The following is a 23,332-nucleotide window of genomic DNA, read 5'->3' as shown; positions in this document are numbered from 1 at the left end:
TGCAGTGAGCACCAGGATTTTGATTTGAGTCCCGAGTTGGGGCAGGGCAGCATACAGGCATGGATTGAATCCTAAACCAAATTTTAGACTTTGCCCTTTCTCTCTCCCTGATGCCAAAAGAGAGTAACTCAGGATTTCTTTGTAAGAAGGATGTATTAGATTATATGGAAACGGACACAGTACAGAAGGTCTGTGGCACAGTCAGGGTTCTGCAGGACCCCAGAGCATCAGTAGAGATGCTGGTGTTCCACCTGCCCCAGGCGCCTTTGCATGCGCTTCAGAGATGCAGCTGAGGCCTGACGTCCAAATGCTGTGAGCAGTCCTGCAGGCCAACCTCTGGGCAGACTGGCCTGTCTCAGGGTGACTTTTGTGGTTTCTGTGAACCTCTGGGTTTTACTCCCATTGTTGTTGAGAACCTGGACCAAGTGTAAAAGAATCCATTATGAATGAAAGTTGCAGCCTTGGAGGGTGTCACAGCAGGGAAGAAACAGGGGGAGTGGAGTTTGCAGGTGAATGTAAGCATGGACCTGCAGCAGCAAGCTGGGAGCCTTCAGGACAGCGTCTTAGTTTGGACAGATGGTTTCCTCCTAAACTGGAGGCCAGGAGCCAACAGCAGTGGTTGGGCTATGGGAAGCAGGTTTTCTAGACTGTGAAGCACAGATGTACGTAGGTGTGCTCCTGGCCTAGATGAGAGACCTGAAGGAAACATGAACCTTCTCTGGACAGAGTCAAGGAGTTCAGGAGAGAGTGGTAACATCCATTCTTTGCAGGAAGCCTAAAAGTTAACAGTAATGCTGATGTCTTTAGTATAAAATACCATTTCCATCTCTAGTGCATTTCTCCAGATTTTTAAACTCTGCTACATTTCCATTTCATTCCTTCCTGTTGAGGAAACATGAGCGACAGATTATTTTTCCATGAGAAAATGGGCCTCTAAGATTTTTTGGCCTTGTATTTCCTATATGTCCACTCCTAAAAACATTACCTTAATATCAATATCATAGACTTAAATATTTACGTTTGGAGTACTTGAAATATTATAAGAGATAACTGGTGAGTGTTTATAATAGTGCTCCAAATTTACATTTTAAAAATTAGCTACAAAATACTATTTTGAAATGATCTATCATGCTTTTATTTTGTAATGGAAATTTCTCTTCCAATCTAAAGAAAGCATTTTGATATAAAAATTACAACATGCAAGCTGTAACAGCTGCTGAGTACATTTTAGGCATCTTAAGTGCATTTTAATGTAACATCTTAATAGCTTTTACATTTCTTTACAAAACACAGGTCTTATTTTATTAACTATTCAGATTTCCTAACCATGTCCATTTGAATCCTACGAGAATATATAAAAAAAACATATCCCCCGCCCCCAACTAGCAATTTGTGTGAGTAATAAGAGCAATGTATTATTTTAAAAAGAACCTGCATAGTGTTCTGAATTCATCATGTTGTTAGAAAGGCTGCCTATTGGATTTTTTTGAGATTTTCAGAAAAGGCTGCAAACTCAACACTCCAGTTCTTCCAGACATGGCAGCCGCAGCGCAGAGACAATGCTGAGTGGTTAGGAGTGATTACACCATCAGAGACTTCAGGACTGTGAAGAGGGACAGAGGCATGAAGGAAGAGAACGGAATTCAGCAGCTGAGAACTATCAGCCAGAACATAAAGGGTAGGGAAGGAAACAGATGGCCACAGGTTTATGGCCATGTGGTAGTGAACACACACTCACCAGTGATAATTTATATCCAAGAAGAACTGAAATTATGCTGAAAACATTATTCACTGGCTGGTGCTATCTGTGACAAAATGACAGAACACTAAGAGTTTTTCAAGTTAAATTTATTCTTTTTTTTTTTTTTTTTTTTAAGACGGAGTTTCGCTCTTGTTACCCAGGCTGGAGTGCAATGGCGCGATCTCGGCTCATCGCAACCTCCGCCTCCTGGGTTCAGGCAATTCTCCTTCCTCAGCCTCCTGAGTAGCTGGGATTACAGGCACGCACCACCATGCCCAGCTAATTTTTTGTAGTTTTAGTAGAGGCGGGGTTTCACCATGTTGACCAGGATTGTCTCGATCTGTTGACCTCGTGATCCACCCACCTCGGCCTCCCAAAGTGCTGGGATTACAGGCTTGAGCCACCGCGCCCGGCCAATTTATTTATTTTTTAAAAAATTCTGAGCGATGTTATTTTTAAGAGATAAAATACTACTTGTTTTATGAAATTATCCTGATAGTCCTCAGTTCAGGTTTCCCAGGAGGCTGACCTTATGATGAGGATGTGAGTAAAGCAGCTTATCTGGGAGGCAAAGGGAACCTCAGTAAGGAAATGTAGCCAAAAAATTAAGTGTTACAAAGCCAGCTACCATTGTGACGGACAGAAGCTTGATCTGGTGAAGAAGCTCTGGGCAAGACTGTAAATATACATGTAAGAGTTAGCACACCCCAGGCAGGAGCGGGGGGCATATTTACAGACTCTGTCACTGGTTGAAAGCTGCTTCACAGGAGTTAATTCCCTGGCACTTCTGGCCACCACTTAATTGGGCAGGGCTGGCTTTTGACAAGAGCCCTCAGATATGTCAATGTGGAATGTACAGCCTGGGGGAACAGGTTACCAAATGCCCTTGAGTGTCATTTTATTTCTACTGCTCCTACCATGGCAAAATGATACCAGTCATTGATGTTGGGTCCCCACTTGCCTTTCCAACCCTCCCCAAACCCAAAAGCCTGGGACACTGATATTCCACCAGCCAGAGGTCATGTCAGTTGATGGCATGAATGACAGTGTAGGGCAGGTGCGGCTCAGAGTGAGGCAAATCCTTGCCAATCATGCTGAGGGGGAAAGATGACTCTGAAACTAGGAGAAACACTGAAAGATGCCCTTCCTGACCCTCCCATCAAACAAGGGCCTCCAAATTCCTGCCATATATATATATATATATATATATATATACATACACACACACACATATATATGTATACACATACATATTATTATTATTTGAGACAGGGCCTTGCTCTGTCGCCAAGGCTGGAGTGCAGTGGCACAATCTCAGTTTACTGCAACCTCTACCTCTCAGGTTCAAGCGATTCTCCTGCCTACGCATCCAGAGTAGCTGGGATTACAAATGTGCGCCACCATGCCCTGCTAAGTTTTGTATTTTTAGTAGAAATGTGGTTTCACCATGTTGGCCAGGCTGGTATTGACCTTAAGTGATCCACCCACCTTGGCCTCCTAAAGCGTTGGGATTACAGGTGTGAGCTACCGTGCCCGGCCCCATCTCTTCTTCTGATACTACCTTTTGGTAAGGCAGCTTCACTTACAGAGGAGGAGTCATTACACACAGCTGGAACAAGATGCGCCTCCTGGTCCTCCTGGAAACTGCTTTAGAAACTTCTCACTGCTCCAGCTTTCTGTAGCAGCTCCTGGAGGCTGGCCAGTGTCAACTAACTTCTGGAAAAGCAGTTAACCATCCCTGTATTTGCAGCCAACAAGGTAATTAATTGTGTCAAAGGATGTCAAAAAAGCCTCCAAATAAGTGAAAATAAAAATAATGAAAATTCTTTTGGGAAAGAAAACATTTTGGGAGAGATGGAAAGGAAAGTGATTGTGAAATTAAATAGTGATATGGTAGCAACTCAATGATTACAAATTCTAAACTTGCAATACTGTCCTGAAGAAAACAGTTCATATCCATTTAGCTTGTTTAGTATACTACTACCTAGAATGGGCATCTTACTTAAAAAGAAAAAACTATTGACATTCAAGGCCACTATTAGAGTGACGATCCCACTTACAGGGGCAGATTCCAGGCACTCTTTGGCCTCTCAGAGGCCTTGTCTTCCACAAGTATCTCAAATTAAACACAAAATACTCTTCTTTGAGATGGAGTTTTGCTCGTCACCCAGGCTGGCATGAAGTAATGCGATCTTGGCTCACTGCAACCTCTGCCTCCCAGGTTCAAGTGATTCTCATGCCTCAGCCTCCCAAGTAGCTGGGACTATACATGTGTACCACCATGCCCAGCTAAGTTTTATATTTTTAGTAGAGATGAGGTTTCACCATGTTGACCAGGTTGGTCTTGAGCTCCTGACCTCAGGTGATCCGCCTGCCTTGGCTTCCCAAAGTCCTGGGATTACAGGTGTGAGCGACCATGCCCGGGCTTAAATACAAAAGTTTTAATATTTATTGAAAAATTACTGAGAAACTTTATACTCATTTTATTCAACCTTGATAATTAAGAAAACCCCATGAGATGAGTATTATTCTCCCACTTAGCAATGAAAATATCCAGATATGGAGAATACAAGTCATTTACCAAGCTTCCCATGGTTAATCACTGGCAAACCTCATATTTAACCATCTAAGTGTAACTCCAGATGCTGGCTCTTCATTTTTCTATTGCTTCCAGCATTAGCACCTTGCCTTCTGACCCTCTCTTTTTACTCTTCCACAAGGTATTTAGAGATCCAATAATTCAAAAGTGATTGTCAGTCCTTTTTTTAAATGTATTCTTTAATTTTCAGTTTTTTGTTTGTTTGCTTAGACAGGGCCTGGCTCTGTCACCCAGGCTGAAGTGCAGTGGCGCAATCACAGCTCACTGCAACCTCAACCTTCTGTGCTCAAGTGATCCTCTCACCTTAGCTTCTCAAGTGACTGAGCCCCACAGACACGCGCGATCATGCCTGGCTCATTTTCTAATTTTTGTAGAGACAGGGTCTCTGTATGTTACCCAGGCTGGTCTCAAACTACTAGGCTCAAGCGATCCTCCCACCTTGGACTCCCAAAGTTTTGGGATTAGAGGCATAAGCCATGACATCTGACCTGTGTATATTTTCAAACAGAATTGTAAAACTTCTTTTGAACTTTATAAATCTTTGCATTAGTTTTTTTTTTTTTTTCTTGAGAAAGTCTCGCTCTGTGGAGTGCAGTGGCACAATCTCGGCTCACTGCAGCCTCCACCTCCCGGGTTCAAGAGATTCTCGTGCCTCAGCCTCCAGAGCAGCTATGGGATTACAGGCACGCACCACAATGCCCAATTTTTGTATTTTTAGGTTATAAAATTACTTTTTATCTCTAAAATTTTAATCAACCTAACATAACTCAATTGAGAGTCACCAAGGAACTAATTACTAACAAAATATTTATAATAAAATTGTCCCTTCTAGGCCGGGCGCAGTGGCTCACACATGTAATCCTAGCACTTTGGGAGGTGAGGCAGGCCGATCACGAGGTCAGGAGATCGAGACCATCCTGGCCAACATGGTGAAACCCTGTCTCTACTAAAAGATACAAAAAACTAGCTGGGTGTGGTGGTGCGTGCCTGTAGTCCCAGCTACTTGGGGGGCTGAGGCAGGGGAATCGCTTGAACCTGGGAGACAAAGGTTGCAGTGAGCCAAGATCGCACCACTGCACTCCATAATGGCAACAGAACAAGACTCTGTCTTAAAAAACAAACAAACAAACAAACAAACAAAAACTGGCCCTTCTGTTCACATGCTGGTCCTTTTCTCTCCCACTTCTTGCAAGGCCTTTAGATCTCCACCCCAAAACTAAGGAGGTGCTAAAGGATGTGAGAAAATGACAATCCAGAACATTTTTTGAGTGGGCTTAGGTGTTTACTGAGTAAAAACAGGATTTTGGGGCAGGGAGTAAAGGCAAAATGATGTTTCTTAGATGTTAGCTTATTTTTAAAAATTGCTTTCTGTAACCTGATCCAATAGCTATTCCATCATGTTTTTTTTTTTTTCTTTTTTGGCAGTAGAGACAGGGGGTCTTGCTATGTTGCTCAAGCTGGTCTTGAACTGCTGGCCTTAAGCGATCCTCCTGCCTTGGCCTCCCAAAGTGCTTGGATTGCAGTGTAAGTCACTGAACCCAGCCCCACCATGCCTTTAAATGCTCAATGCACAGAACATTTAACATTGGATGTAGGCCAATAGTCCATTTCAATCAAGTTTAAAAAAAAGTAATGCAAAAGATGGAAGAATTTATTGTTGACTGTTACTTATTATGCAGTAATTTACTTTAAAATGCTTTAAATATAAACTGTGTAATATATGTGTGCTGTATAATTTAACTTCAATCTTGTTCTGAGGGTAAGTTACATACTATTTGAAGCACCCCAACCAGGTGGCTAGGCAGATGCTTTAAACACTTATCTAAATATATGCCAGAGTCTTCATCAGCATAAGGGATATTATAGTAATTTTTCATCGGTGAATGCAGCCTGAAAAGTAGGTGGTCGTCTACACTTTTAGAGGCAAAATGCATGCAATGAAGTGTAAGAATCTGACAGATCCTGCAAAATAATGACTTTTGATATTTCCCCAGGACTAGAGATCTCTTTGCTTCTGTACCTTCCCCCTCCAGGACTCCACACACATTTATGATTGTTGCCTGATCCAACCAGGCAATTAGGTTTCTTAATTCTGCTTTCAGAATATCATTGCTTCTGCTTCACTGTAAACCTTTTAGTCAAGGTGTTTGTGGGGTTACTTAAGAGCAGAGAAGGAACTTTCCCAAGCTTTCCAGAAACCCTGCTTGCTAATAAACTTGTCATGTAAGATAACTGTTTTAGATTTGCTTTTATTGTAATACATCAGGAGGTGGTAAGGTTATGTAGGAGGAAGGACACTTACAGCCTTATCTTCCTGTAATAGCTAGAGGTACCACCAAATGGCCCTTTGATTGGTGACTGAATTGGCCTAGATAGTTTGCAATGGTGTAGAAAGGAAAGTAAAAGCCCATTCACTCTCATTTCATGCTGAGGGGCATATTTGATTCCTGAGCGCCTCCACTTAATGTAGCGTGAATATTGATGACTTCTTTAAGGTCTGCCAGTCAATATAGATTTTCCCAGTGCTGGCCAAAAAGCAATCCAGCCATTGTAAAGGTCAGGGTCATTCTCTGGCAGCGCTGCTCTTAACACAATATAATTAAGAATTTTATACTACTTCTAGTGAAAACTTGATTACTTAGAAGGCTTTCAGTTTGCTAATAATTGCCAAAGTTTGAAAACATAAATGAAAAAGAAAAACAGCCAAAATAGACCTGCTGCTCTAAATTTTAAATAAAGCTATCCTATATGCTAAATCGACAGGAGGCTCGGAAAATGTCACTGAATTAAATGAAGGACAATTTGAAGACTCAAGAATCAATCTGAGTTAAGTTATAACATGAGAAACCTAAAAGTAAAACTATGTCAACATTTTATTTGGTGTTTCATGCTACGTTGATTTAAACAAATAAAACAACTTTGTTGAACAGATTTCTTTTTTAATATAATGACTGTGTACATGGACAACTGAAAATAGGGAAAACCCCCAAATGAACGTTTTAACAAATTACAAGCTGTTACTAAAGACCATATGCTTGGATTAAAAAAAAAAGTCCAATAGATAAAGTCTCATTCAACCTAGCAGTTTAACCAATTTCTCTTTTAATAAAACCTGCACATTACAGTGGTATAAATTTACTTTTAACACTCCACGTAAAAACATGTACGCCCTCTTCTTCTACATTTAATAATTAGTAGTCTCTAATATGGTAAAATAAAATTGAATTTATATTAGCAAATGAAAGTGCAAGTTTATACAGCCAGGCTCAGCAGCAAAAGTGAAGAATAAGAATGAAAGGTGAAAGCTGACAGGTGCCACGCAGAACAAGGACTTCCATCAAGGGCCGTGTCCTGTGTGCCAAACACAGTCAACATTCTATCATGTTTTTCATTGCTCTTAAACGAGCAAAACCAAATTCTTTTTTATTTAAAGAAATATTAAATCTTTATTTTCCCCAACATAATTCGTGATCAGGTAAGGCAAAGATAAGTCCACCATCACTGGGGACAGCAGCAACACACAGACTTCAGAAAGAGCCCTGAATCATCAGTAACATTCTCTCATGTAACATTAGAAGGAATGCATCTAACAAATTAAATTTGTAATGTTGTCACATTGTTCTAACTTATTTGATTAGTTCATATGGAAAAACTTTATAAATACATTAAGAGGACAGTAAATTATTTTCTTGCTCTGAAAAAATAATTTTTTTTCCATATTTTAAAACATTTTAGTATACTTTTGCAAAAGGAGTTGCAAGAAAAATGTGACAGCTTAGTTTGCAGAATGTCCATGTACAAGTTGTATTTATAAGAACCTGGTAATCTGCCTATAATTTGCCTCTACAAATAGAGTTCTTTGCAATAATATTTAAACAAACAGGTTTAAACTCTTCCCCATTCATTCTACTTGTAGAGCAAAGAGGTACTTATTTTTCAAGTATTATATTATAAAAGGTAAAATTTTTTTTTTTGCCAATTTTACATGTGAAGCTTTTAAGACCAAAAAAATCATGCTTAGTCAGCCCATTTCTTTTATAGCCAAATGCTCTTGTCTTTTAAAGAATGCAGAAAAATATTGATTTGCTAAGAAGGAGCACACTGGAAAAAGCCATTTGAAAGTATTGAAGAATGAGAAGTATTTCCTTTTTTCTATTGATGAAAATTATTAGAAAAGCTATCATCTGTTGTCTTTAGTTATTTTTAATAAATCTTTTCAAAATGATGGTCAAGAGCTCTTTAGAAAACTGGAGGAGGGGATGCTCCTTTATAGCATGAAAGGAATTCCATTAATTGTAGAAATTCTCATTAAATTTCAGCTTTGGTTCTTCAGAAGAAATACTCATATAACTTCTATATGAAGAGACAGAAAAAGAACAGGTTAATATGACATCTAAAATCTTATTTCAAGAATACTATAGTAATATCTTAAGTTTTAGAAATTTACTATACTGTTATATACACTTATATAAGAATAGGCAATTTTGTTAGGATTCACAGTCTTATATTTAGGTGAATTCTGTTACTCATAGGAAACATGTTCTCTTCTCTACATCAGCTTAGGCCATAGCCTTCATTTTTCCAAGTGGCATACACAGATGGTACTTTTCTCGGTTAGGGGTTTAAACATTCGTTTTCTCTTGTATCCTCAGTACCCAATGCTTAGGGTTCTAAACATGTTGGAGGTTTAATAAATGTTGATAAATCATCTGGAAGTTCTTTCCCTTCCTGTAAATCTGTAACATAAGCAGGAAGCTGCACTGGGCATGTTTCCACCAACGTATCATTAGTTGGACTGTTCCCAAAAGCAAAAGAATCAGAAAGTCAGACAGCCTCCTTTCAAATCCTAGAAAAGTGGAGTTCATTTACTAAAGTGAAATTCTACTTCCAAGGTCAGTACACTAGAAGAGAAGAGAATGCTGGCTTCCTTTGGATGGGTGGTTCACACTGGCTATTTCACCCCATTAAAAGTTGATTTATTACAGATTCACTGATGAAATCTAAAAGGCAAAACAATTTGCCCACAAATAATTCTACACTGTCTTCATGTGCATATCCTGAATTTGGCCAGTTCTTTTCATAGCAAGTACAAAGAGATGCTGGTCAATACGTGAAAGTCATCTGCAGGGAAGAGAAGTCAACAAAACTGAAACAGGTTTGAAGAGGCAGGGAGCTGAGATTATCCTGCAAATTCCCGAGACTGATGGGATTGAGTTGCTGAGCTGCTATGACCATTGAGTTAGTAATATTTGATATTACTCCTTATTTCTTTGGGTCCTAACTGTTCTTTTTGCACAAAGACTTCAGGTTGAGTGTGGGTCAAGGAGACATTGTATAAGATATAAAGTCACAGGCAGTTTCAACAGCAACAAAATCATTTAACAAGGAAAGATCCTTAGACTCAGTGTGATCCCATTCAGAGAACTAGTTTCATCACCTAAATCATAAGTATCCATCATGTCACATTTTAAAAGGACAGTAATTTATTATCCAGGTTGCCAACCCAAATAAGAGAAAAATGGTGGGAGAACATGATGGCAGTCTTCAAATATATGAAGACCTGAGAAAGACGGAAAAAACTCAAATCTTTCTCCAGTGGGCAGCACTAGGCCAGATGGTCCACAGGTTATGGGGAGGCAGCCTTGTCTTTCTACAAAGCACATTCTGACCATGTGTGATGTTGGGCAGTGGATGCTGCTCTGTGCAGGGAGGCTGACAGACACCCAGTGGGTGCTGCCAACTGGATTTCTGCAGTGACTGAGAGAATAGGAGAGGCCTTAGAAGTTGTCCAATCCAACTCAAAATTTAATCTCTATGAGCCAGGCACAATCTTTTCCACTGTGTCTTACTTGATCCTTTGAAGAACAAAGTGTTACCACAATCACACTGTAGAAGGCAGCAGTCCGTGTCCTCCTGGTGTCAGATATTTCAGATGGCTATAGAAGGGAGTTGGAGGCAAGCTTACCTGCAGTCTGTTGTGTTTGGACACCATCTACCTGAGGCAGGGGCCCAAGTGTCCCTTCATCATCAAAGGCCAAAATCGGATTCAAAGGAATTTCTGGGCTCTCACTATTGGTGACATCTAATCTGGATGGTTTAGATCCAATGGGTAAGTTTATAATTTCTTCAAAATTTTCATTCTGAACAGATACTCCATTTTCATTTGGTTGTTTTTCCAAGTCGGGAGTGCTAAGCAATTTGAAAAATAAAAATAGAAATAAATTAGTCTTCATACTGGAAAACACATTATTAGGAAAACCAAAGTGTTATATAATAATTTTATAAATCTACAATTTAAAAAATCAGACTGATGAGTCACATCATTACTAATAAAAGTAATAAATTGTAGCATATTTTAAATTCTTACTTTAAAAAATCTAGGTCAGGCACAGTGGCTCATGCCTGTAATCTTAGAGCTTTGGGAGGCTGAGATGGGAGGACTGCTCAAAGTCAGGAGTTCAAGATCAGTCTGGGAAACATAGCAAGACCCCATCTCTACAAAAGATTAAAAAAAACTAGCTGTGTGGTGGCACACACCAGTAGTCCCAGCTACTCTGACAGCTGAGGTGGGAGGATCACCCGAGCTTAAGAGTTTGAGGTGTCAGTGAGCTATGATGACGCCATGGCATTACAGTCGGGGCTGTGGAGTAAGATCCTGTCTCTAAACAACCACAAAAAAACTTTAAATCTGTTCTTTTGTTACAAAAGTTATCAAATAAAACAATTTACCAATTACAACAGATCATCATTAATAGAAACAAATCAGCAGCAGCAGTTCTACACATTTAACGATTTCAGCTGCAGGCATTTTTACATACGTCTGATAAAGATGATGGGATTACAATTTGGAAGAAAGAGTAAATGATTTGCACAAAGTCACACAACTACTGAGGGACAGCTGAGGCTAAATGCACGATCTCTTAAACTCTGGTCTTGCGTTTTTCTCATTAAGCCATTTTGCACACTTCCTAGATATCTCCAGCCTCCTAAAGCACTTGCATAATTTCGTACACAAATTTTTGAAGATCAATCTTCTTATCTTTGCCCCTTAAATCTCTGACCTCATCTGGATCCTTATGAATCCATGCTATATATCTTGGATTTATTTTTGAGATATACTTACTTGGCCCCAAATACTTAATCTTCTACACTCTGTATTAGATTGTCACGCTCTCCAACCAGACTGGCAGCCCCTTATGTTATATGCTTATTATTATGCTTTACAATGTAGCCAAATAATGCCCATGTGTCAAATGAGTGCTAAATTAATTTTACCATTTTATTTGATTGCAGCAGTACACATATACGTGCAAGCTTCATAACTTGTTCAATGCTCAACAAATTACCTGTAGTCTTAGTAATGCCAACTGCTTGGACATTATTAGCAGGTCAGTTTATCTTCTCAAATTGTAAAACAATGCTAACAACCTTTCCATTGCTTTTTTTAAAAATACTGTGCTTTTTTCACTCTATTGAAGAAATAGTTTGCTTTCTTTTTTCTTTTTTGAGAGAGGGTCTCACTCTGTTGCCCAGGCTGGAGTGCAGTGATGCAATTTCAGCTCACTGCAAACTCCACCTCCTGGGTTAAAGTGGTTCTTGTGCCTCAGCCTCCCGAATAGCTGGGACTACAAGTGCACACCACCACACCTGGCTAATTTTTGTATTTTTAGCAAATACAGGGTTTCTTTGTTGGTCAGGATGGCCTCAAACTCCTGGCCTCAGTGATCTGCCCAGTGATTTGGCCTGGCCTCCCAAAGTGCTGGGATTACAGGCATGAGCCACCACATTCGGCCAAAACAGTTCACTTTCTTTACTGAGTGAGAAGTATTGATTTTGTTGACTACATTTTAAAGCATTTCTGATTTGAATATTTATATATTTTTAAAATTATTAAACCTTCTTTTTTATGGAAAAAATAAAGATGGCTGTCCTAAGTGCCTCACAAGGCACTGCAGAATACACTGAAAATATTATTTGTAAAATAACCTAAAATTTTATAGAGAAAGATCATACAGTATGATGATGCTTTTCTGCTATTTTACCAAGAAGGGAAGGCGAGGCCACTAGGCATAAGTCTGCATAAGAGTAGAGTCAGACACACGTGCACATGCATACCACCCCTCCCAGTCCCATGAGCACACACATGCCTAACACCTGCTGTTCTAAGTGTCTGGGCTGCTACACCCCTCTTCCTGTTCTTGCCTATCACCAATAACCTTTCTGTAACCAGGGAAACAATTTTGGTTCTTAATCCAGAGAGAATTCACATAGAAGTTCTGGCAAAGGATAAAGAACAGGAAAGTATCTCCAAAGCCCCCTTTCCTTGGCAACCTGAACCTGTCACCTTCCAGGCCTGCGTGTGCTATCAAGTCATAATGGCAATCGCTAACCTTGGGCCTGAGCCAGAATCAGATTTCATTTTCCCCTCCCACCGCCGCCCATTCTCATGGTTGGCAATTAGACGAATAATTGTGCCACATGCACTGGATGACAAATCATGAAATGTTCAGGGGACATCGGGACTGGTAGACACTATAAAACTGAAACTGAAGTACTGGGATTAGGGATTATGGATCCGTGGATTCATGTGTCCTCTCAGGATAAGAGCACCAGCTTTTGAATTCCCTGTCTTCAGCTACCTTCTGAAGGTTGAAGGCTGATGTAAGACTTTTGAAGATTGCACACTTTGCTCCAATCCAAAATGTGTACAGGGAGAAGCTGGGACCTTGGCAGGAATCTGTAGTCCACACAGCTTATAAAAGCCAGAAACTTATTTTTTTCTTGATATTTATTAATTATCTTAAGTAACTTTTGAATTAAAAGGGATACATCTCTTCCTGTGTGAACAACAGGGGCTTGGGAATGTTACTTTTCCTTTAGGCCAAACTAAGAGCAATGATGAACTCAAGATTTGGAGGAAAAAGACGGGGTCAAACACTAAAATTACCAAAAACTCCTTATTTAAAAAAAAGGGGAATAATCTACGAAGAGACAGCTCCTCTAGGGCTATGAACAAACACAAAATGTCTTCTGGGGTATAGGAGAGTAAGGCAGTAGCTGTATAGGCAGCAGAGCTTCTTAGCCTGTGGACTAGAGATTCTCAGCTGGGCGTGGAAGAACATCTCAGAATGACCTGAGAAACTGCAGATAACTTCCTCTGTTCCCATTCCGATATTCACCCTGTCCTCTCCTGACTTGTACTCACATGGATCTGTATCCTTTCTTTCCTCTTCCAAAGCAAGTTTCCTAATCAAGAACAAAGACTTTCCTCAATTCTGTGGGAGCATCCCTCCACAAGTACTCTCTCTCAAGAGCCAAACATGGCTTTTGAGCAAGAATGATCTGCTCAAGGGCATATATAATATTCACATATTTCAGAAAGCTACATTTCAAGTATTTTATAAACTTCGACTATCTTATATAGGAAAATGTATATATTCATTAATAAAATTTTATAAAATCCATATATGTTATGAATATATATTCGTGTATTTGTTAGTTTGAGACAGGGTCTCACTCTGTTGCCCAAGCTGGAGAGCAGTGGTGCGATCACGGCTTACTGCAGCTTCAATTCCCTAGGCTCAGGCGATCCTCCCGAGTATCCAGGACTACAGATGCATGCCACTGCCCTCGGCTAATATTTGTATTTTTTGTAGAGACGGGATCTCGCCATGTTGCCAGCTGGTCTTGAATTCCTGGGCTCAAGCCATGTGCTTGCCTAGATCTGCTAAAGTGCTGGGATTACAGGCGTGAGCCACCACACTTGGCATATTCACATATCTCTTTACACCTTTAAATGCTGGCCAGAATTGTGATAACTCAAACTCTTCTATTCTAACTAATGTCAGTGGGGAACCTGTTAGGAGGAAAGGAGATGGGCAAGAAAAATGGCTTTGGGGCAAAGGAGGCGTCTCACTCACGAGTAAGGTGAGGAGTAGGGTTCAGGATGCTTCTGGTACAGGGCTGTTCTATAATGAAGGGTCTCAGTCCCTGCTGCTAGGAAAAGTAATGTTAGGGGGTCGCCATCCTCCTGGGGTGCTGCTAGACAGTTTGATGATGTATATCAAGGTGGAGAGGGGAAAATGTAATTTAATTGACAGCATTCATTTATTTACCAATGCATTAGGTACTAAAGACATTAGGAGAAGTGATACTTCTCTCTCAACCTCAACTAGAAGATGGTCATTCTGAGCAGTGGAGTTTTCTAGTAAAAACAAATTCTACCACTATACTTGCATGATCTGTCATGTTGGATTTTCACAGAGTATCACCCACAGCATGTTCTTGGAGAGCGTCTCTGAGCATTTCCATTGATCAGTGCTTTAATTCACAGTGGGCAAGCTGGAGGGATCTATAACTCTTCTTGAGGTGCAGAGTAGGGTATTCAATAAAGATGCTGACTGATCACAAGGATCAGGAAATGCTTCACTAAAAATAATGCACTGAGATGAAAACCAAAGATTTTATAAGCATTTTAAGGAAATATTCATGGATGTGATTTGTCATTTAAAGTTTTTAACAGGATTTCAGATGTAAAACTGTTTAAAAACTTGAGTTTCCATTGCATCAAAGGGAATGTTTATTCATGAATGGGAAGCTTTGCGGATGGATATTAAAGACAAGAATAGGCTGGGTGTGGTGGCTTGCATTGTAGTCCAGCTACTCAGGAGGCTGGGGTAGGAGGATCACTTGAGCCGGGAGGTAGAGGCTGCAGTGAGCCATGCTCGCACCACTGCACTTCAGGCTTGGTGACAGAGCAAGACCCTGTCTTATAAAATAAAATAAAAATAAAATAAAGTTAAGAATAAGCAAGCCCTTCTCTAAATGGAAGAGTGTAAGTGGCAGAGAGCCCCAAGGATCAGTGCTAGGATTAGTTTTATAATAATCAGAAGACAAGCAGGATAAAATTTAAGTATGCAGATAATGTTTATTCTTAGAAATGCAAGTCATAAAAATTGTCCCTCAAGAACAAAGGGAAAATCATTAAATGAGTGACAAGGTAGGCAGTCTGTAAAAGCAGCGGGTTTAGAAAACTATCAGCTGAGCCATCCTTAAAAGATGGAGAACCATCAGTCACAATGGAGGTTAAGACATTTTGGAATCACTGCAAACTGTTCCTTGGTGATACTGACTCCTTGTGTTTTGATGGTTAAAAGAAAGCCAATAAAATGCTAGGCAGGAGAAGATGGGATACCAGGAGCAAACCAAAAGCATTATTCTACATTCACACTGCAGCTACACCTAGTGTACTGTGTGTTTTCTGGACACTGCATTCATTTTAGGAGGAAAATGATATGTAACATTTGTATAGTACAACACAGTTTTCAGAAGTCCTTCACAGACACCATTTCACTGATCCTCCCAATACTTTGTGTGGAAAACATCTCCATGTCCAGATGAGAAAACTAAGACTTAATTAAGTAGGTTAATCCCAGAGTTTCTGAACTTCTCAAAGGTAAAACTAGGGATCCAGCCTGGAACTTTTGGCTCTGAAGCTCTTTTTCCTCAACCCCATGTTCATGCTGAAGAATCTCTAAAGAAATATGAATAAAACAATCACACAGCAGAAGAAGAAGTCTTTAGAGATAAGGTAAATGTGTTAGTTCTTGATTTATTGCCTCTCAGCTCCAAATTTACCCATCATTCCTGTTCTGTGAAACTGGATCTGGGCCCATTAAATGATTATCCTTTGCCACTGCTGAAGCGACACTGCAGGAGAGTTTTGCTTCCTGGTTGGCGTCTGCTTGCTCAGCAGGCTTCTTTAGCATACACCTGCCTTTCCCAGTGCCTGGCTCCTGCAGTGCACAGTGGCCAGCAGCCTCCCCCCAGCACTCCACTGGGGCAGATTCATGGTAGAGTGCTTCTCAGGAGACACTTCCCAGTGAACAGCACTCTAGAGGGTGGATCTCTGGCAAGCTCTGCTGGCAAGAAACCATAGCAACTTCTCTGGCATCCAGTGAGTAACAGTTATATCCTCTTTAACAAGGTCTGGATTACAGCCCTGGGGCTCTTTCTTGGGTGGAACACTAGGCGATGTGACTGCTTCTTGTATCTGTTATTCATATATGTATATATGAATATATATTTGAATATATTTTCAAAATATATGTTTTCAAAATATATTTTGAGACAGGGTCCCACTCTGTTGCCCAGGCTGGAGGGCAGTGGCATAATCACGCCTCACTGCAGCCTCGATCCCCCGGGCTCAAGCAATCCTCCCACCTCAGCCTCCTGAGTAGCTGGGTCTCTAGGTGCATGCCACTGCACCTCGCTAACTTTTTGTATTTTTAGTAGAGATGGGATTTTGCAACGTTGCTCAGGCTGGTCTCCATCTGGGTTCAAGTGATCCACCTGCTTCGGTCTCTCAAACGGCTGGGATTGCAGGTGTGAGCCATGACACCCGGCCCCTATATTCTTTAGAACTCTCTTTTTTCCTTTTTTCCCTATTATTCCCATGAGCTCTCTTTATTTCTTATAAGCCAAACCAAAAATCATAGTTACTCCATCCTACTTACTCCAATCCTAATTATAGTTATTCTTCAAATTTTCCCTGGTTTAAATCTATGCTTTTTTTCCTTCTGATTAAACCCTGACTGATACAGTAAACATAATAAGAATATTCGGCTTACAAGATAAGAGTAGATAGGGAATAGAAATAAAACCCATAAAACTATGAAGAGTACGGAAACTGTGAACAATGACATTCTCTAAAACCTAGTTTATAATTATGGGTCCTAACTTTGAAACGCGAAGAGTAGCTAGCTAGCTACTAAGAGAAATAAAAGTACTTCTTTATGTCTTTCTTTTCTTGTACTTGTTGCTACAAGGGTAATACAAGGCAAAAATACAGATTGTTTCAAGATCGATTTGGATAAATTCAAGGATGACAAATCTAAAAATAAGGGAAGCAGAATTTCTTAGGCTACATATCATAAACTGTGTCATATAATGGGTACCAAACTTAATATCACATTAAATACTTCCTACAGGTCAGTGTCATTCAGAAATGTACTGTTTCTCAAACTGGGGTCCTGTTGTTTACATGATTTTTAAAAATTTATGCTTTTACTCAGGTAACTTAAAAAAATATATACAGTCTGATCATCTGTCCAATTGATTATCACAAAGCTGGGTTTTACTACATAATTTCAGTGCTCCATTTTACAGGTGTATTTCAGAGCACACTGATATCAGGTAGCACCAGCTTATTTGATAAGGGCTAATTACATGAGCCAGTTGAACTGCTAAATAAATATGCTAGTGACATGTAAAAGCCAAGTGTCATCATGGCACACTGAAGAAGCAGTGAGTGAAGTAAATCATGGTTATCCCTAATGCAAAAGGGATCAATCAGTACCATATGTATATTGCCCACTTAATTTCAGAAAAACATCATTCTTCACAATAATTTCCGTGTTCTTGATTTTAAAGCTTTATTTACTTATTTATTTTTGAGACAGGGTCTTGCTCTGTCACTCAGGTTGGAGTGGTGTTGTGTTCAAGGCTCACTGCAGCTCTGACCTCTCGGGCTCTAGCGATCTTCCCACCTCAGCCCCCCCAAGTAGCTGGGGCTATAGTGCCACCATGCCTGACTAACTTTTGTATTTTTATAGAGAATGGGTTTCACCATGTTCCCCAGGCTAGTCTTAAACTCCAGGACTCAAGCGATCTGCCCGCCTTGGCCTCCCAGAGTGCTGGGATTATAGGCATGAGCCACCTTGCCAGGCTAGTATTTAGTATTTGAGGAGCAAAAGCATTTAGGTGGCTACTGCAAAAGTCCAGGGACATCATAATAAGGGCTTAGTCAATGGAGGTGCCCTAGAAATGTAAATCAAGAGAAAGAAGGGTAACATGGTGGGGGAAGGTTGAAAGTGGCTTTATTATTTACGTAAATTTGTCACTTCTTGTTTTGCTTTTATAAATGAACAAGGGATAAAGAATGTTTAAGCCTATTTTTCTGTAATGTTTGTAAAAATAATACAACTAACTCAGAATCTACTCTACATATATAGATATATTTCATTTAAAGGAGAGACTCTGGAGTAGATGGCCAATGGATTTCATGTTAGGCTTATTCTTATATTCTGATGTTTATGTCTAATGCTCATCTGGACCTGCCTATATTGTCAGGTGAAAGTAGACAAAGGCTCTGCTTATGTTTCTCCTAATGGCTTGACAGGGATCATCTTACATATATGACAAAGGACAATTTATTTGTTGGGCAAAGATGTATGACACCAATAAGTTCATTCTGGTTTCATTACAAACTGTTGCTTTTCTGTGTGCAGAAAAGGCTAAAATATAATAAAATTTTATTATCTGTATCAAATATAGTAAAATTATTTTTCAGGTTCTTATGTAATGATTAATTGCTTGGTGATATTACTTTTGAAGAGAGTCAAATTATGCATAAATTAACTTTATAGATCAGATAAAATAATCAGTGGCTTAAGAAGCTATGGTAGGCCAGGTATAGTGGCTTATGCTTGTATCCCAGCACTTTGGAAGGCCAAGGTGGGTGGATCACCTGAGGTCAGGAGGTCAAGACCAGCCTGGCCAACATGATAAAATCCCTGTCTCTACTAAAATTACAAAAATTAGCTGGATGTGTCTCCTTGAACCCAGGAGGTGGAGGTTGCAGTGAGTGGAGATAACAGCACTGCATCCAGCCTGGGCAACAGAGTGAGACTCTTTCTCAAAAAAAAAAATAAAATAAAATAAATAAAAGAAACTATGGTAGGCATTGTCTGTTCCCTATAATAATGGGATTCTCTCTGTGGTATCTTTTACTCTTAAAAAATATATATCTTGAAGTCAATGAATTGAACATAAGTTATAGGGAATGAATTTAAAAAATTTAATTAAAACTAAGAAAAAATGCCATTTAATATAGATCTTAGGTAATTATGACAATAAAGTTATTCAGCATAATTGGAAATGAATTGTTAGGATCTCTCAGGGTAGGCTGGGCGTGGTGGCTCACACCTGTAATCCCAGCACTTTGGGAGACCGAGGTGTGTGGATTGCTTGAGGTCAGAAGTTCGAGACTAGCTTGGCCAACATGGTGAAACCCCCATCTCTACTAAAAATAAAAAAAAAAAAAAAAAAAAAAATGTCTCAGGGTATTCTCTTTGGTATTATATTACGCAAAAGTCAAATAAATAAAAATTATCTTTGGTATATTCGGCAAAAAATATTCTCTTTGGTATTATAGTAGGCAAAAAATAAATAAAAATTCCACTGTCCCAGAAGATAGCAACACAATAGTAGCATGACTTACCTTTTAAAGGCTGCCAATTGCATTACCAAATGTTATGCAGTATCTGTGTTTTTGTACTTATTTTAGCCAAAAGGCCAAGAAACAATTATGTGTTTTCAGATTAAGAAAATAATTTGAGGACCTGCAGTTGTCTCTTGGCAGCAAAGAATGGCATTAAAGACAGAACGACTCAGACATTAAGTAGATTCTCCAAATTTAAAAAGTGATAGCTAAATTTTTTGAACATTATTAAAAATATTTCTGCAAGTTCTCTATGATTGGATTTTTAGGCACAGGCTATGATTACCCTTATTTTTCATTTCTGAAAATGTTCACATGATGCTGTTGATATAATCCCAAGGGAAGGGAAAGCCAATCTTTCTTAAATAGACACTCTTTTCTAGGCTGTGGTTAGCAACTGTTTAGTTCTTCAATAAGAAGCCCTGTTATTAATAATATAAGAAATACTGACATCTACATGACTTTTATATGGAACAAACATGTGACTCACCATAATATTATGTATGGCTAAAATGCAATTGTTATAGGCCATTAAACAATGTGGATATGGTCCAGATCAGGCTAAATATATACAAAGAACACTAACAGATTATTACTTGCAATTTTTTTGGCATTGTTTTTTTGAGACCCACTCTGTTACCCAGGCTGGAGTGCAGTGGCATGAGTTTGGCTCACTGTATTCTTAACCTGCTGGGCTCATGCAATCTTCCTACCTCAGCCTCCCAAGGCGGGACTACAAGCACACACTAACATGTCTAGCTAGTTTTTCTATTTTTTTTTTTGTTGTAGAGATGGTGTTTTGCTGTGTTGCCCAGTGCTCTAGAACTCTTAGCCTTAAGTAAACCTCCCGCCTCAGCCTCCCAAAGTATTGGGATTACAGGAATGAGTCCTGCACATGGTCACTTGTAGTAATATTCTTGGAACAGCCACCATCACCACCACATTTAAAGACTTTAAAAAAAGATACTTCCACTCTCTTGGAGTACAGAGTTGCTAGCTCAACCAAAAATCAATGCAGCCCCCCAAAATAATAAGTCTTAGTTAAGTCTTTGAAATGCTGGTGGAGCTGGTGGGTAAAAACAGTAATGCTTTACTTCAATGGATGTCAGTGAAAACTCACCTCTCCACTGTTACTTTTGATTGGTGTGAGGTAACCACATGTGGGCTGGCAACTGGCTCTCCATTTCCCGGAGCGTTTGTTGTACATGGAAGCGCAGATACCTCTGGGCATAGCAAAGGAGACAGAACGAAGGGTTACTAACATTCTTTTATCAGACCTAAACTCCAAGAGCCAGAATGTCTTGATTTATGTCTTGGCTCTGCCACTTACCCGTTGTGAGACCTTGGGCACATCACTTAAACTCTCTGTGCCTTAGTTTCCTCATTAGTAACAGTACCTATTTCAGAGGCTGTTAGAATTAAATGTATTAACATTAACACAAGCAAAGGACTTAGAACTGTGCGTGGCATGTTGTAAGTGCTAAAATAAGTATTATTAGTGTTTCTTGCACTAAAGTTACAGAAAGTATATAATATTGAAACCAAAGCCACTGATAAAGATAGCAGTATGCTGACTTGATCAAGCTGACACTAAATATCTTTACGAAGGATTCAGAGCAAATCACCATGGAACACCATAAGTATTAAAAATATTTTTGAAAACTCAGTTTAGTCCTATGCACACTTAGAATGATGAGGATTTCACAAATGAAAAGGCAGGGTACTGTACCTAAACAATCCACCTCATTATTCAAAGCTCAATGTTGCAGCCTACTTTAAGCTTGTATTGATGACTGCCTCTAAAATACAGGAGAGGGTTACTTGTAAACTTTCATATAGGCTGGAGTTTCAGATAAATCTATGGTAGTTTATGGTTTCAGCTTGATGTGAAAGAATAACTGAAAGCATTCCTACCCCTCACCCCTTGCCCCCTGCTTTTTTTGAGACAGGGTCTCATTTTGTCACTCAGGCTGCAGTGCAGTGGCGTGATCATGGCTCACTATACCTCTACCTCCTGGGCTTAGGCAATTCTCCTGCTTCAGCCTCCCAAGTAGCTGGGACCACAGGTGCATGCCACTATGCCCAGCTAATTAAAAAACAAAATTATTTGTAGAGACAGGGTCTTGCCCAGTCTTGAACTCCTGGGTTCAAGTGATCCTCCTGCCTCAGCCACCCAAAGTGTTGGGATTATAGGTGTGAGTCACCACATCTGGCCTGAAATAATTCCAAGACAGTGTTATTTTACAACCTGGCACAAATTCAGTAAAGCTGCCAGAGGTACAAGAGATCGGATAACTAAGGCAGAAAGTAAGTGATAATTTCAAATCTGCCCAAATTTGCAAAGCTGGTTAACAGGCAGCTCCTGAGAAAACATCTGATAGGTCTGTAAACTTGCCTGCCTGCTTACTTGCCTCAGAATTCTCTATGGAGCACTGGTAACACCAGTCAGACCTCAATCAGATGTGTGACTGGGAGAAGGGGAGTATTTGCTAGGCACAGCTAATCCTCAAGCCTCTTTTTAGCAGTTTTAACTCAAATCAAATTTATATGAGTGTTGACAAACACAGCTATACCAATCAGCAAGTTTCACCTTCCCTCTTGCCTTTCTTCATTCTTGGATTGAATTATAAAGAATATTATTCCCTTACCTGAAAGAACAGGTAAGGGAATAGCAGGAAGAGGGAAAATGAAGACAGACAAACAGCTTTAGCCCCTCAAATAATCCTGAGCTCATGCAAGTTACAGCCTAACTTGATCACTCATGACAACTACTGGGTACCATGCCTGCTTACAGCTTATGTCTGTTATCATATTCTTGAAAACAGCATGCTAAAAATGCAACAGGGTTATAATATGCAACCGCTAGGACTATTCTCCAAACATACACATACATACATTAGGGCATCTTTAAAAGAGCAGGAAAACCCTACCATAAAGGAGTTATGACATACAGAAACCAAAATAGCTTCTATTGAAATAAAACTAAGTCCCAAAATACCAGTAATACTTTACATTTGAAAGCCCTTAATGTTTACAGGCAATGTTCTGTCCTTGATCTTTGATCCAAAGGTATTCCCGCCTTTGCTTTTCTTTGTAAATAGAAACTGCAGGGCCCGTGGTATTTTCTTTTCATTTTGGTATCATGCATGAGGAAAGAGGAAGACAAGGATGAGCTATCTCCTAACCACCTGCATGTAGCATCATGAAGACCATGCGCGATCACTGAAAGAGTAGAATCAGGAGCTGGGGAACCTGGGCCCCAGCTGTGCGAGCCTGGCCTGTCACTGGATCTGAGAGCCCCTGTGGGTGGGGATCTTGCCTATTTGTTCACACTGAACCCTGCCCTATAACACAGCCTGGTACAAAGGAGAGCTTCAAAAATGCTTGTTGACTCAAAGACAAAGCAAAGTAACCATCTCACAAGGCTGCGGTAGAAATTATGTATGAAAGATATACCTGATACAAAAAGGGCACTTAATCAATATTAATTTAATCTGAGTGTTAAGGTTAATTTCACTTTTATTTAAAATACATTTGACTTATAGGCCGGGCGCGGTGGCTCAAGCCTGTAATCCCAGCACTTTGGGAGGCCGAGGGGGGTGGATCACGAGGTCAAGAGATCGAGACCATCCTGGTCAACATGGTGAAACCCCGTCTCTACTAAAAATACAAAAAATTAGCTGGGCATGGTGGCACGTGCCTGTAATCCCAG

The 23,332-nt window shown here is 39.8% G+C and overlaps 1 protein-coding gene across 13 annotated transcripts in view; it reads right to left on the bottom strand.

Annotated features, from left to right (window-relative positions):
- Nucleotides 1–7,195: 7,195 nt before the first annotated feature.
- MAP7 (microtubule associated protein 7) overlaps nt 7,196–23,332 on the bottom strand; it is a 203,201-nt gene continuing 187,064 nt past the window's right edge. For all 13 annotated transcript variants that reach the window (XM_037739220.1, XM_037739224.1, XM_037739225.1 and 10 more), the window contains 3 exons: nt 20,741–20,843; nt 10,306–10,529; nt 7,196–8,693 (listed from right to left, as the gene is read on the bottom strand). In XM_037739220.1, the coding sequence (XP_037595148.1) occupies nt 8,683–8,693; nt 10,306–10,529; nt 20,741–20,843 (338 nt within the window). In that variant the 3' untranslated portion in view covers nt 7,196–8,682. The remainder of the gene's footprint in view (nt 8,694–10,305; nt 10,530–20,740; nt 20,844–23,332) is intronic.

Source organism: Cebus imitator, unplaced genomic scaffold (genome assembly GCF_001604975.1).
Source record: "Cebus imitator isolate Cc_AM_T3 unplaced genomic scaffold, Cebus_imitator-1.0 Scaffold65, whole genome shotgun sequence".
Lineage (NCBI taxonomy): Eukaryota > Metazoa > Chordata > Mammalia > Primates > Cebidae > Cebus > Cebus imitator.
Note: the sequence above shows the minus strand (reverse complement) of the source record. Positions and strands in the feature narration are given on the sequence as shown.